Raw genomic sequence first — 14105 nt, 5'->3', positions numbered from 1 at the left:
TTTAAATCAGGTCATTCATCTTTTTGTTTTCTTCCCAGAGTTTAAAAATAAAGGAGAGTAGCAGTTGCACATGCTTGATGCACATGGGCAGCTCCGTTTTTGTCTAGACAGAACCAAATCTTTCAGGAAGCCCAGTCCGCTGTTGGGTATTCCCAATCTGGACTTAGAATATGACAATTTCCAAGGTAACTATTGCTAACTGGATTGCGAAGTGCATCACTTTTATTTTATAAGAAGCGTGGTATAACTTTCTTCTTCAGTGAAGGCACACTCAACCAGGACTGTCTACTTTATCAGACTTCTCTTCCAAGGTTCCAGTTGATTTATATATGCGCATTAGTTACATGGGCTAGGTCTTGGACCTTCATATCCCATTACAAAGTGGATATTTCATCTGAGCAGAGTTTCTTCAGCTTCCAAAACATCCTTCCTTAGGGCCACCCATGGCTCGAATAGCTGGGAATTTTCCCACAGGTTGAAGATCAAATGAAGACAACAATGTCAGATAAGTTATGTACCCACCATAACATTCCATTTGCATTTTTCTTCATTTGTCTTTGACCTTCCTTCCCCATTTCCATGAGTGCTTGGCCTAGCAGAAGAGACTCTGTTCTCTCTATATATTTCCTCTCCTAGAGGTGGTAGACTGTCATGGTGTTACTTGGTGTTTGGGTCAGGAATCTATTTGTCAGGCAAACTCTGTCTGAGGTAGTGACGGAGAGGAGGGACATATGTGAAGGGGAGAAGCTCAGTTTCAGCACCGTAGCATGGATATGGCCTGCTTGGCACAGATGTTGGTGCGTATACCCACAGGTTGAAGACAAATGAAGAACAATGCAGATGGAATGTTATGGTGAGTGCATAACTTCTTTTTCTCCAATGAAAACATCACTGTAGCAGTAATTATATTTCATCCTCTCTCTGCTTAGAGTTCTTCACTGACTAATGTACAGTTTTGCTCGTGTTTCTGTTGTCCTGATTGGTTTGCCTTGTGTACTTTGCCTTAGTGCAGTATCTTCAGAAGAACTGACCCGAGCACCATCACTAGACTTGATTACTAGAGGTGGCTAATCATAAGGTGACCATTGTTCTGTATGCAAGGATTGTTTAGTCCTTCGCTGTCTGAGAATTCTATTTTGCCCTCTTCCCCTAATCGGCAGTACCACAGTAGTGTAACTTCACCCAAGTGTTTAATCCCTCTGGGCTGTGATCACCAGTGCCTCTTTCACTGGTAATAAGTGCTGCAAGACTGGGATCCTGGCCACCACCGGTGCTGCTTGCAGATGCTTTTGATAAGTTACATGAATCCCCCCTTACCTGCCACTTCTGGATTGGCCAGTGAGTGTTAGTGTGGTCCCAAAATGTCCCATCCCTGTCCTCAGGACTGTGATGCTACCAAAGAACTGCCCCACTCACCTAACCCACAATTTCAGTCTGTACCAGGGCCACAAGAATAGCCTACCCACTCCAGCATATCATGACATTCCTCTGAAGAGCAATGTACAGACAGACTCGTCATTCCTTTTCTCTCCCAGGCCAGCTCGAAGATGCTTAAGCTGGTAGCAGAACTCTGGTTATCTGGACTATAGTAAAAGCTTTTTCTTCCTATCAGTAGAGCTGGTGTAGCACTGTATTTTACAGCAGTTGGAAAGTTTACATTGGTAATTATCTTGATTACTTGAGGGTTTGTGTTTATGAATAGTTTTGCTTAGTTTTCACACTTGCTGGCAGATTTTAGGAACAGCTGAACATGACCGCTCTGAAACCGTTTGACTATAGCTCTACAACATTTACATAGTTTGGTGTCTGTATGCTGTATTGTTCAAATGCTTCCTAGATCTACCGTGTTAGGTATGTTGTTTCACTTTTTCATATGTGCTTTTATCTTGTTGAGTATTTCTAGTCTTACGAATGTTTATTTACAGTTTTTATCCTGTGGCCCAAGTTGCATCTGAAAAGGGTCTAATGACCAGTTCCCTTACCTACCTAACAAAGTTGATATAAGTTCAGTTCTCTGAAGTGTTTATACAAAATTCTCAAACCACTTCAGTAACTAATTATTTTAATTTTGTTTTTATTCATGCAGGTAACTCTGGCTATTCTGGCTTCCAGACTACGACTTTGCCTCATTTGCATGAAGGTATGATTTGCTTGCAGTATAACAGTTAAGTTGGATCAAAGCTAACCTTTCCAGTAAAGTTAATGTATTGTTTGGTGGCATTTAATAAGAAGAGAGGCAGTGAAGTATGGCTGACTGGCAGTTTGTCAGACTTGTTTCTTTTGTAATATTTGGGAGAACCTTCTGGAAAACAGTAGACAGAAGCACAAGAAAGTGGCTTTCTCAGAGTCATACAATAAGCATGTGGAAGCTGTTGAGATTTAGTCCAAGCTTTTTTTTACCTGTATGGCCGCCTCCAGTTCTTTTTGGATTATATGACTAGCTGTTTGCTGAGCTCTGGTTTTCTGCAAAATACTTTGGAGTATTTTTTGTGATATCCTTAAGTCTGCAATTGCTGCTTTGTTGTGCATTTTTCACATTCCATTGACTCACCTTCATTTTTATTGCAGAAAAATAAATTTTTTATGCTTACTGTTGGCCTTGGACTAAGCTTTATTTCCTCCTGAAGTTGTTTTTTGAATTGTTTAACTAGTCCAGCCACCACTGTTTTCTTTGTGAGGGCAAGAACTACAGGAAATGTGACTACATGCTCCCTAATGGAGCTAAGATGAGCATCGTCAAACAGGTGGTCCTAGTGCATTCACAAAAGTCTCGCTCTCTCTCTGCATGAGTCGGCGAAGCAGATTTTTTTTTAAACACTTTAACTGAACTGTCTGTGATTTAAGACATAGACAAACATAGCATTTCCATAAAAGGAAAACAAAACATGTTAACATGTTCACAGTTAAACATTATGCATCACATACATTCCTTTGTACAATTAACATCAATCCAACATTACATAAGTTGCTTAATTCCTGCCTTTCCTTAAACCTCACTCCTTCATCAAAACATTATTCTGCATGCATTATTCCCACAATTTCCTTTTTTTTCTATGTAATTTACTCCTACCCTTTTCTAAAGGTTACACTTCCAGTTTTTTTTATCTCTGTTACAGTATTCATTATTTCAAATATAGTTGATTTGTACTTTTGATTTCCATTTTCTAGTAATTACATTTGTTGGCAGACACCAGAATCCTCTGTAGGCTCTGGCTCACCCTTTACTCTCCCCTCTTCACTCAATCTCTCAGACCTGTTTTAACATGCTTAACTACCTCACTTCATCTCAACTCCAAATACATATCCAACTGACTTGCACTTGACTTCCTGTCAGTACTACGTGTACTTCTCAGTCAGTCTCCTCTCTTACTCCTGTACTCCTTCTATTCCATTAGCACTTTTAGCTTGTTCCATCTTCATGTGGAGCATCTGCTTTGTATCTGTTTGAGTTTAGTGCAATATTTGTATGCAAGATTTGGGTATATGAGTTTAGAACAGTATCTGTTTTGAGCTTAGTATTATCTGTATATACATCCTACCTTTTATTACGATATTGGTATATGTGTTCATTGCTATGTTTCATATTGTATGTATAGCTAATGTTAAGTGCAGTACGTATTTGCTATTGTATGTATATTCAGTTCTTCATGTACTCTGATGCTTATTTATTCTGTGAAGCTTATCACCAAAGGCCTCCGATGAAAAAGGGTCTATGTCCAGTTGGAATTTCCTGGGAAATATTTAAATAAATTAAGTAAATAAATTAACAAGGCCTTACTTTATCTAGGCAGTTTAGATCCTGTATCCTAATTCAAAAAGTAATTTCCTTAGTTGTACCCATTTGCTCACGCAGTATTTCTGACAGAGTACTCTGTATGGAATTTCTATAGCCTGCCAGTTCTTTACACCCCCCAAAACTTGTTCCCAGTTACCTCTTTCTTCCACATCATACCTCCAACATTTGTCATTGGCTTGTGGAAAGAATTGAAGTCTGCTTCTCTGCTTTCCTTCTATTCTACTCAATAGCTATAACTGCTGAAGAAATTTGTCTTCCCTAATAGCTCTCAAATAATGACCTTAAATTCTTCCCTTTTTAATAGGTAGGTGGGGAAGTGCTGGTGTTTCTCATTGTTTACTTCATTAGCCTTAATTTTTATCTTGGTTATTATTTGCTTATGATCCATAACATTTATTGGATGTGTCATAGCTTTCAGTTAAATGCACGCTTTCCCGTAAAGTATAATTTCTATGTAGTCTAGCCCAGTTATTGTGCCTTGGAGAATATGTAAATTCTGTGAGATGTTCTTTGTGTTTCACTGTTGCCATCATTACGTTTGGGTAATCTCCTGGCAGGTTGCCCTCAGTTGGTCTGAATAACAAAGCCTTGGGTCCTGCGTCGGTTGCAGTCTCCTCTTCCATGACGTCGGGGTATAAAACATGCAGCTGACATTATTTTTAATCTGTCTTTCTTGCTGTGTGGTGCCCGAAGCAGTTCGCAAATGCCAGTCGGCCAACTCCTGAAATTTTCGTAGTAGAGTTTCAGAACCGAAGTCTTCAAACTAAAGCCAAGTACCCCGTTGGGGAAACTTTTTCTTGCTCTTTACCGATGTCAGTAAAAGTTAAAAATTGCATTACTTGTGGGAAGCAAATACCTCCTAAGGATTTTCATTTGTACTGTATTCCTTGCCTAGGCCCTGATCACAACGTGCCTTGCTGTCTGTTTTGTCCTAAATTTAACCAACGCACTATTAAGCTTCTGTATATTTTTGCTTCTAAATATTTGGGTTCGGTAATTAACTACCCTGTAATGTCAGTTAGCAATCAGACTACCAGAGTTCACAAAAAACGCAAGGAAAAAGACAGACTGTCGAGGTCCAAAACAGACTAAGCTTCTCCAAAGCCAGTCGCCAGTACTCTGAGGTGCTTTTGCAGCCCCTGATAACCGCTACTTTTGAGTCGCAGGCCTCTACAAAGACACATTCGGAGCCCAGTATGCCGCGAGATTCGCTAAGTATGGAACCCGCGGATGTCTCTTTCGTGGATGGGTCCAGAGCTGCTGAGCAGGCACCAGCTTCTGAGGGTGTTTTCAGGCCTCAACATTTTTACATTAAACCGAAGCCAGCAACAAAAACAGGGTCAAAAACAACTTCTTTGTCTAAAAAACTGATGCATGAGCCACATGCTCAGGCCCCTATGCCTAAAAAACAGATTATCAAAATGGCTGAGGATTTAATTACCTTGATCAGGAGATCCCAACCCCCCCCCCCCCCACACACACACACACACACACACACACACACACACACACACCCACACAAACTGCTAAGAGGCTTAGGCAAGGTACTGATTATGAATCTTCAGATCGGGTTTCCATTTCTTCTGATCAGGAATTTTCTATTCCACCTTTTGAGGATTCTGATGCAGAGGAATCCATCCCATCTTAATCTCCTCCTGAGGATTACACTTTCGGAGAGACATACTTTAAGGGAACATTTTCATTGGCAGAGTCAGGACTTCTCTGAGTCAGAGGCTTGGGGATTTCCTTCTTCCTCAGCATAGGCCTTTGGCAATACCTCCTGTATTAGACATTGTTGATGATGTGTTCTCTGAATCCAGCATGGCTCCTGATTCCCTGCCTCCGGCTCCTAGTAAGCCAGACAAGATATTACAGGGTTCCCGACTCCTACAAATTTCTTTTCAGAAATCCTGCTGCTGATCCTGAGACTATTTCTCAGGGTCCCAAGGGTGTTGAGGCTTCTACAGCCAAAAATCGTACCCCTTCTGATAGAGATTCCAGGGCGCTGGATAGATGGGGTAAGAAGGTTTATACGTCTGCAACCTTGGAAATCAGGGCTTTAAACTGCCAATTTCATATGCTTAAATATCAACAGCATGTTATGGGCTTACTGAAACAGGAAATGATGATTTCTGATTGTGTGGAAAATACAGGATTTATTGCATTCAGCAGAACAGGTTGGAAAGTATACTTTGCAATGCGGTTTTGATTCCTTGGAGGCCTCTTGTAGGGCCGCCGTTACTGGATCTGTGATTAGAAGGCATGCCTGGCTCAAGGAGCAAAACCTGCCTGATCATGTTAAAGCTAAATTGTTGGATGTTGCTTTGCAGCATGATACTCTGTTTGGTAATAAGGCAGAAGAGGTTTTAAAGAAAATGGAAGACAAAGCTAAATCTATGCAAACTGTAAAAGATTTCTTGCAAGTGCAGCCACCCAGGTTCAGTATGCACTGGCCTACTAAAAATTGGTCCTTTCCTGTGTCCAACAGAGCCACTCAGGGCAAACCCAGGCACTCCAAAAGGCTCCAGATATCAATCACAGGGTTCTTACAGGTCAAAGCAGTGGGGTGCCTCCACCTCCAAATCTGGAGGAAACAAAGCACAACCCTACAGTAAGCAGTCTCAGTAACTTCCCTCTACCATCTCCAAGCACTTATCTTTTGGCAGCCCCCTTGGGGGGGGCAACTAGCACTTCATGTTCAAAATTGGCAGTTAATTTCCCAGGAGAAGTGGGTATTAAACATAGTATCCCAGGGGTACATATTTCATTTCCATACTTTGCCAATTCCAAATAGATGGCCAGATCTGCCACAAAACCAGTGGGCAGAGGCCCAGAAATATATCATGTCCCTCATGGATAACTGGTACCCTCTCAAATAATTGCATTCTTGGGTGCAAGCTTGAATACAACTGTGCAGATGGCTTACTTCACACCAGACAAAGGCAGTTGGCAACATACTTCAAATGGCAACAAAAACCCAGTTATCTGCAAGACCAATTCTGCAGGCTTTGGGGTTCATGGCATCCTGCATTCTACTAATTCCATATGCGAGACTGCATATGAGGAAACTTCAGTGGTACTTAAAATGTTTATGGAGTCAACATTATCACAGCCTGGAAACAAGGATTCCTCTCATTCCCTGCCTGCAACAGGAGTTTCTTTGGGCAGAGACATGTCGCCAAAACAAGGGGCTGTCCTTCACTCTACCCCCTGCCACCCAAACCCTAGCTACAGACGCATCAGAGTATGCTTGGGGGGGCCCACCTGGCAGGGAGATGCATTCAGGGCAAATGGAGCCCAAGCCAAATGCATCTGCTTATCAACCAGAAAGAAATTGTAGCTGTTCAGAATGCTCTGACAGCCTTCAAGGACTTGCTTCATCCAGGACAGTTACCGATTAAAGATGGACAACACCACAGTTATGTGGTACATAAGCGAGCAGGGGGGTACACATTCCTACCCCCTTTGCAGACTAGCCATGGCCTTGTGGAACACAGCCTTGACTTACCAAATACATCTTCAAGCTCAATTCCTGCCAAGAAAGCAGAATACTCTGGCAGACGACCTAAGCAGAAACCTTATGGACCTGCACGAATGAAAACTGGATCCACAAATCTTCAGTATGTTAACACAGAAATGGGGGAGCCCAGACATAGTTTTGGGAAGAGGCAAATAGATCTATCAGTTGGACAAATTCTGCACAAGAACTCATCACAAAAAAGCATGGAAAGTGGATGCTCTATCCTTCAGCTGGGAAAACCTATCAGTCTATGCCTTTTCCCCCCTCTGCCTCTAGTATCCAAGGTCTTACTAAAAGTCAGACAGGAAAAACCAAAAATGATCCTAATTGCTCTGGACTAGGCTTGCCAGCACTGGTACCCACTTCTAAGGAATATGTCACACCTTCCTCCGTGGTACTTGCCTCAAACACCTCGTCTACTGTCTCGGCAGAACTATAAAATTCTGCACACACCGCTCCGAACTCTGAATCTTGCAGCATGGCTAATCAACTAATTATTCAAACCACATCTCTCAGTAAACCTGTGATGGATGTCATTTTGAAAGCCAAAAGGCCTAGTGCTAGAAAATCTTATGCTGACAAATGGAAGAGATTCTGTGCTTGGAACCAAGCACAAGGAATAGACACAGCAAAGCCCAATATTCCTCAGATTTTACAATACTTAACTGAGATGCTTGACAAGGGCCTATCGTTTTCTTCAATAAAAATCCATACCCCTGCCATCTCGGCTCATTACAACACAGAGCCTCCCCTCTTTTTCTCATCCACTTCTTAAACAGCATCTCAGAGGGGCCAAAAATTTAAGGCCTCGCAGGAGAACACCAATTCCTGCATGGGACCTCAATTTTGTGCTGGAAAAACTCACCCTGCCTACTTTTGAACCAGTAGCTACTGTGGATATAAAATGTCTATCTTGGAAGACCACTTTTCTTTTGGCAGTCACTTCATCAAGAAGGGTTTCAGAACTACAGGCTCACATAACAGTGGAGCCTTTCATTATATATACCGGGATAGGGTGGCCCTCGGGACCAATCCTTCTTTTATGCCCAAGGTAGTATCCAGTGTGGCTCTTAACCAGACCATTCACCTGCCAACATTTTTCCCAAATCCGCAGAACAAGGGGGAGCTGATTCTGCATTCATTGGATGTACACAGACCACCAAGATTCTATTTAAACAGGACAAAATCTCTAAGAAAGTCTAAGCAACTACTGGTAGCATTTGCTGCAGGATCAGAGGGGAAGGCTATATCAAAGCAGACTATTTCTAAATGGATAAGTCACTGCATTCGTTTCCGCTATTTGCACCATGGTAAACCTGTGCCCAAGGGGATCAGATCCCATTCCACCAGTACTGCATCTACCTCCGCAACTTTTCTCAGAGCGGTCCCAACCAAAGACATTCTAGACGCTGCTACTTGGAGCTCTGTTCACAACGCATTATCATTTACCTCTCTTCTCTAAATCCAGGGCAGGCTTTGCCACTGCAGTCCTGCAGGGCATTATAGCTGCTCCTAATGCTGTTTAGCTCCATCCTCCCATCCATAGCTTTGGGATTCTACCCAAATGTAATGACTGCAACAGTGAAACACGAAGAACATAGTACAGTTGTGTACACGTAACATAAATGTAGATGTCCTAGTATATTCACTGTTGCAGTCTGGGTTACCCACCTGCCATCCCCCATTCTATACCTTTTCTTTCCTTCACTATACTCAAAAGCCTTTGTGGTGTATTTGATTTTAGTTGAAGGTAAATGTTTGTTTGTAAGCTGCATTTATATATTTACAGTTTATATATATTTGCTTCCCATTTGGGGGGCACCTGACATATGGGGCAAGAAAACTAATTAAAATGGCATCGGCTGCATGCTTTACACCCCTGACGTCATGGAAGAGGAGACGGAAACTGACGCAGGACCCAAGACTTTGTTATTCAGGCCGACTGAGGGCAATCTGCCAGCAGATTACCCAAATGTAAAGACTGCAACAGTGCATACACTCTAACATCTACATTTATGGTAAGTGTACACATCTGTACTTTCTACTACTATACCAAATTTCATAAACTTCTTCAGTAATCTATACTCTTGTTGTATTTTCCCTTCTAGGTCCCTCTGATATAACCTCACTGTTGAAATCATGTCCAGTCCTCACCTATATATTCCCTGCTGAAAGCTGATTATTTTTCTAGTTTCCTTAACCTCCATAATAGCAGTTTTAGGTGGAATATAAATACATGCCAGCATAATAAATGGCAGATTTATAGTAGTCAGTCAGTGGTTGCTGGCAAGGGAGGAGGAATACACTGGCATGTATTTATAGTTTCATATCAGCAGTTTTAAGTGGAGTATAAACGCATGCTGTAGTATTCCTCCTTTCTTGCCAGTAACCACAATACTAATCTACTGATGTTAAGTTGTCTATCTCGCCTTCATTCTTGCTGGATGGGTTCGGAGCCGACCTCGGCTCCGACTCGGCCACTCTAAAAGCTCGAGAGTTGGTTCCACCGGCTCGAGGCTCCCCTTATATCCCACAATGCTAGGCGAGAGTTACCTCAGATCTCGTTTGCCGCTACAGCTTCGAGGTTGGTTGCTTCTACCGGTTCCTGGTGAGTGTTAGCTTTTTATACAAAAAGTTACTCTTTTTTCCCCTTTTAACTTTATTCTTCCTAAATTAGTGTAGGATATAGATCTTTATCCCCGACCCTATTTTTTCCCCGTTTTCTTATTAAAAGAACCGTTGGTTCTTCCCTTGGGCCTTTGGCCTTCCCTTCCCTAGGGTGTGTTTGTGTAGTTACTTTAACTTTTTTGTGCTTAATTATTAGTATTTTACTAAAATTGTTATTAATAATTTTTTCTGACAGGGTATAACTGTGTGTTTGGGTGTGTGTTAGTGTACACCTGTCAGTTAGGAAAATGTCAAAGGAAGCAAAGGTCTCTGGATTCAAGAAGTGTGATGCGTGCTGTCAGAAAATGTCTCTGACAGACGCTCACACTTCTTGTGTCTATTGTCTGGGGCCTTTGCACCTGCAGGACTCCTGTGCTGTGTGCCATGGCTTCAGCCCCAGGGTCCTGCAGGAGAGAAAAAACAAGTTGATTCTGAGAGGCTTGTTAAAACCAGAGGATTCCCTGTCAGTTTCAACAGGGAAGCCCTCTAAGGCATCGAGGTCTTCGGCTCCGGCTTCTGAGCCGAGACCTCAGGTTGTTCAACCTTGCCTTTATCGGCTCCGGCTGGAGCCGATAAGACTCAGTCCACAGTTTCTGTGGCTTCCTCGGCTCCGGCCGGAGCCGAGGTTATCGAGGTACCCGTGTCGGCTCCGACAAGATCTTCGGAGCCGACAACCAGAAAGAGGTCTAGGTCACCTTCTCTTGGCTCCGTTCATTCGGCTCCAGGATCTCCCCTGCTGTCTGAACGGAGCCAAAGGTCTCATTCCTCTAGGTCATCGAGGCTTTCCGATCATGACCTTCAGAGGGTGGTGAGTCGACTACTTAAGTCCGAGGCACTAGCCCAGATGCTTCAGAGCCCGACTCACTAGCCCAGATGCTTCAGAGCCCGACTCATCAGTCGGTGCCGGCCCCGGTCCATCAACTCTTTCCTCCTTCGACTCTTGAGTTCGGAGCCGGGTCGTGTCGGAACCGAGACTGTGGTCACTTCGGAGCCGAGACAATTGTCTTCGGCTCCGCTGCCGTTTTCTTCCGTGGAGGAATCTCGGCGCCTGACCTCCCTCGTCGGCTCCGAGGGGGTGAGTGGCATCGGACCCTTGTCCGACCCCCCTCTCCCTCTCGGTGCTTCGGCGCTGGTGAGTTCGGCTCCGACATCGGCCTCGGAGCCATCACTGTCGGTGCCGAGGGGGTCCTTAGCTCCTCGGAGCGGGGACCTCTGGCTCTGCCTGACAGGGGTGCATTCGAGGTCATGCGGAGTGTGTTAGAGCCTGGCTCTACTCCACAGTCGGCTCCGTCAGCCCCTCCCTCTATGCTGCCTCAGGGTAAGTCGACTCACTCCCTCATCCCGGACCGCAGAGAGCCAGCTCCTCAGGAGCCCCTTTGGGATTTCATCCTCTTCGAGGCCTCTCCTGATTTGGCAGAAGAGCCCCTCGGAAGAGGAAGTGCAAGAGGAAGCACATTGACTCACCTGAGTCTATCACGCCGGACACAGATCTGGATGATTCTGAGGGTTCCCCATTCCCTTCTGAAGATGTCTCATTTGCAGACATTCTGGAGATCCTTAAACAGAGGCGAAATTGGCCAGCCCTCAACCCTTCGGAGGAAGAATCTGTGTATCTTGAGGCGTTTGGCTCTCGTCCTTCCACCTCCTGGGTGTCCCCCTTCGACCCCCTCATGCAGGTGGTTGCTAAGAAGGCATGGACGGCTCCTGATTCAGTGGACCCCACTCCCAGGAGACCCTCCAAATTCATCACAGCTCCATCAGACAAGCAATTTTTATCAAAAGGAGTTTCTGTGGATGCTATGGTGGTAGCTGCCGCCACAAAGAAGGAACTGGCTGATCCTTCAGTGCCTGTCCATCCACCTAACAAGGAATCTAGGTCCATGGATAGGTACGGAAGCGGATGTTCTCCTCAGCGACATTTACCATGCGTCGCTGAATTACCTGTGCCATTTCACTCGTCTTCAAAGGGACTTGATCAAGGAAGCGAGTGAAATGTTGAAGGACCCTACAGCTGCGGGTTTCAAGAGAAAATGAACACGCAGCTGGCTATCCTTAATTCCATTTCCAACTCCTCCATGCGCCTCCTCTCTTATGCGGCCGATGGAGCGAGCAGAGCCGAGGAACAGGGTAGCCTTACGTAGGCACGCCTGGATGCGGCTATGCAACTTTGCGGAACCTTTCAAGACGTCTTTCACGAACTCCCCTTTGATGGATCATCTCTTTTGGTCCTCAAGTGAAAGAAACCCTGACTAGGTGCGAGACTGATGGCAAGACCCTTTCTGCCGGAGTCCGTTTTCGACTCCTTCTAGGCCTTACCCCAAAGGCCAGAAGGGTGGAAAGATGTGGTTCCGTAAACAATCTCAAGGGACTTCGCCTGACGACAGAGTCGCTTTTCCTACCAGAGGCAGAGGTGGGAATAACAATGGTAGACGCCGCCCTAGGGGCAGGGGGTCCGCAGAACCAGGGCAATCGGGAAGCCTTTCCTGACAAGCCCTTTCAGCATCCCTGAGGTGTTGCCCGACTGCCCATCTTCGAGGCAGTCGGGGAAGATTGTCACTGTACCCAGAAGCCTGGCTATCCCTGACTCAAGACAAATGGGTACAGTCCATCATTTCGAAGGCTATTCTATCCCCTTTCTTCGCTTTCCAAATCAGTCAAAAAATCCCTTCCAGATGTTCCACCCGCTCAAAGGGATATAGCAGCTTTGGAAATTTCAAAACTGCTTGCAAAAAGAGCAATTCAGCCAGTATCAGCAGACCAACAAGGATCCGGAATCTACTCAAGGTTCTTTTTAGTTCCAAAGAAAACAGGGGACTGGAGACCAATTTTGGATCTCAGTATCTTGAACAGATCAGTCAAGAAAACAAGATTTCGGATGGTCACGCTGCAATCCATTCTTCCCCTATTGGGAAAAGGAAACTGGATGTGCTCTATAGACCTTCAGGATGCGTACTATCACATAAAAATGAACAGACGCTCCAGAAGATTCCTCCGCTTCAGGCTGGGAACCAGTCATTTTCAATTCAGGGCCCTGCCCTTTGGTCTCACCACTGCCCCGGTGTTTACCAAATGCATGGCAGTGGTAGCTTCTCACCTGAGACAAGGATTCCAGGTGTTTCCATATTTGGACGACTGGCTTCTCACAGCTCCCACCAAGCATCTCCTTCTGATGGCCAGAGATTATACTTTTCGCGTTTGTCAAAAACTGGGTATTTCAATAAATTGCGAAAAGTCTGTTTTGTCGCCTTGTCGTACTATTACCTACATAGGCGCAAATTTAGATACTATAAACATGTCTGCAACGCTAACAAACCAAAGGATATCAGACATTCACAAATTGGTGTCACTTCTTCTCAACAACAACAGAGCCAAAGTCAGGTTAGTTCTAAAGGTGTTGGGAATCATGGCAGCGGCCATACCTCTCCTCCCATTGGCCAGATACCACATGCGGATCCTTCAGTGGATGCTTTTTTCTCAATGGTCATACCAGGAACTTCCAATGTCTCACACCATTATGATCACGCAAGCGTGCAAAAAGCATCTCATGTGGTGGATGTCTTCCCCAGCTCCTGTCGGAAGACCATTTGTTCCACCTCCTCCGGTTGCTACTCTGACAACGGATGCCTCCCTGATCGGGTGGGGGCATTATCAGGGCAGGACAGTCCAGGGCACATGGCAACCAAGCGAATGCCACTTGCACATAAATGTTCTGGAGATGAGAGCAGTGCTTTTAGCGTTGCAAGCCCTTCAAGACTCTCTTCCCTTGGGAACGATTGCAATCCAGACAGACAATATGTCTGTAGTGTGGTACATCAACAAACAAGGCGGAACCAGATCTTACCCCCTCTGTCGTGAAGCACTCTCACTGTCGCAATGGGCGATGTCTTCTCACCCTTTTCTGATAGCAACGCACATCCCGGAAGTCCAATCACATTGCGGACAAGTTGAGCAGAGCTATACTCATGCCTCACGAGTGGTCTCTGAAAGACTCTGTAGTGAGAGAGATATTTCTCAAGTGGGGTCAGCCTTGCTGCGATCTTTTTGCTACTCCCCAAAACAGCAAGTGCAGAGAATACTTCACACTATTCCCTTTACCAGGCCAACCCAGCAGAGACGCTCTAG

The 14105-nt window shown here is 44.7% G+C and overlaps 1 protein-coding gene across 3 annotated transcripts in view; it reads left to right on the top strand.

Annotated features, from left to right (window-relative positions):
• The window catches only part of ATL2 (atlastin GTPase 2), a 1083407-nt gene that overhangs the window by 129671 nt on the left and 939631 nt on the right, over positions 1-14105 (top strand). For all 3 annotated transcript variants that reach the window (XM_044057663.1, XM_044057671.1, XM_044057677.1), the window contains exon 2: positions 2087-2140. In XM_044057663.1, the coding sequence (XP_043913598.1) occupies positions 2087-2140 (54 nt within the window). The remainder of the gene's footprint in view (positions 1-2086; positions 2141-14105) is intronic.

The sequence above is a fragment of the Protopterus annectens genome, chromosome 1.part2 (assembly GCF_019279795.1).
Source record: "Protopterus annectens isolate FY-2018-M chromosome 1.part2, PAN1.0, whole genome shotgun sequence".
Lineage (NCBI taxonomy): Eukaryota > Metazoa > Chordata > Ceratodontiformes > Protopteridae > Protopterus > Protopterus annectens.
This window is presented reverse-complemented; position numbering and strand designations above follow the sequence as displayed.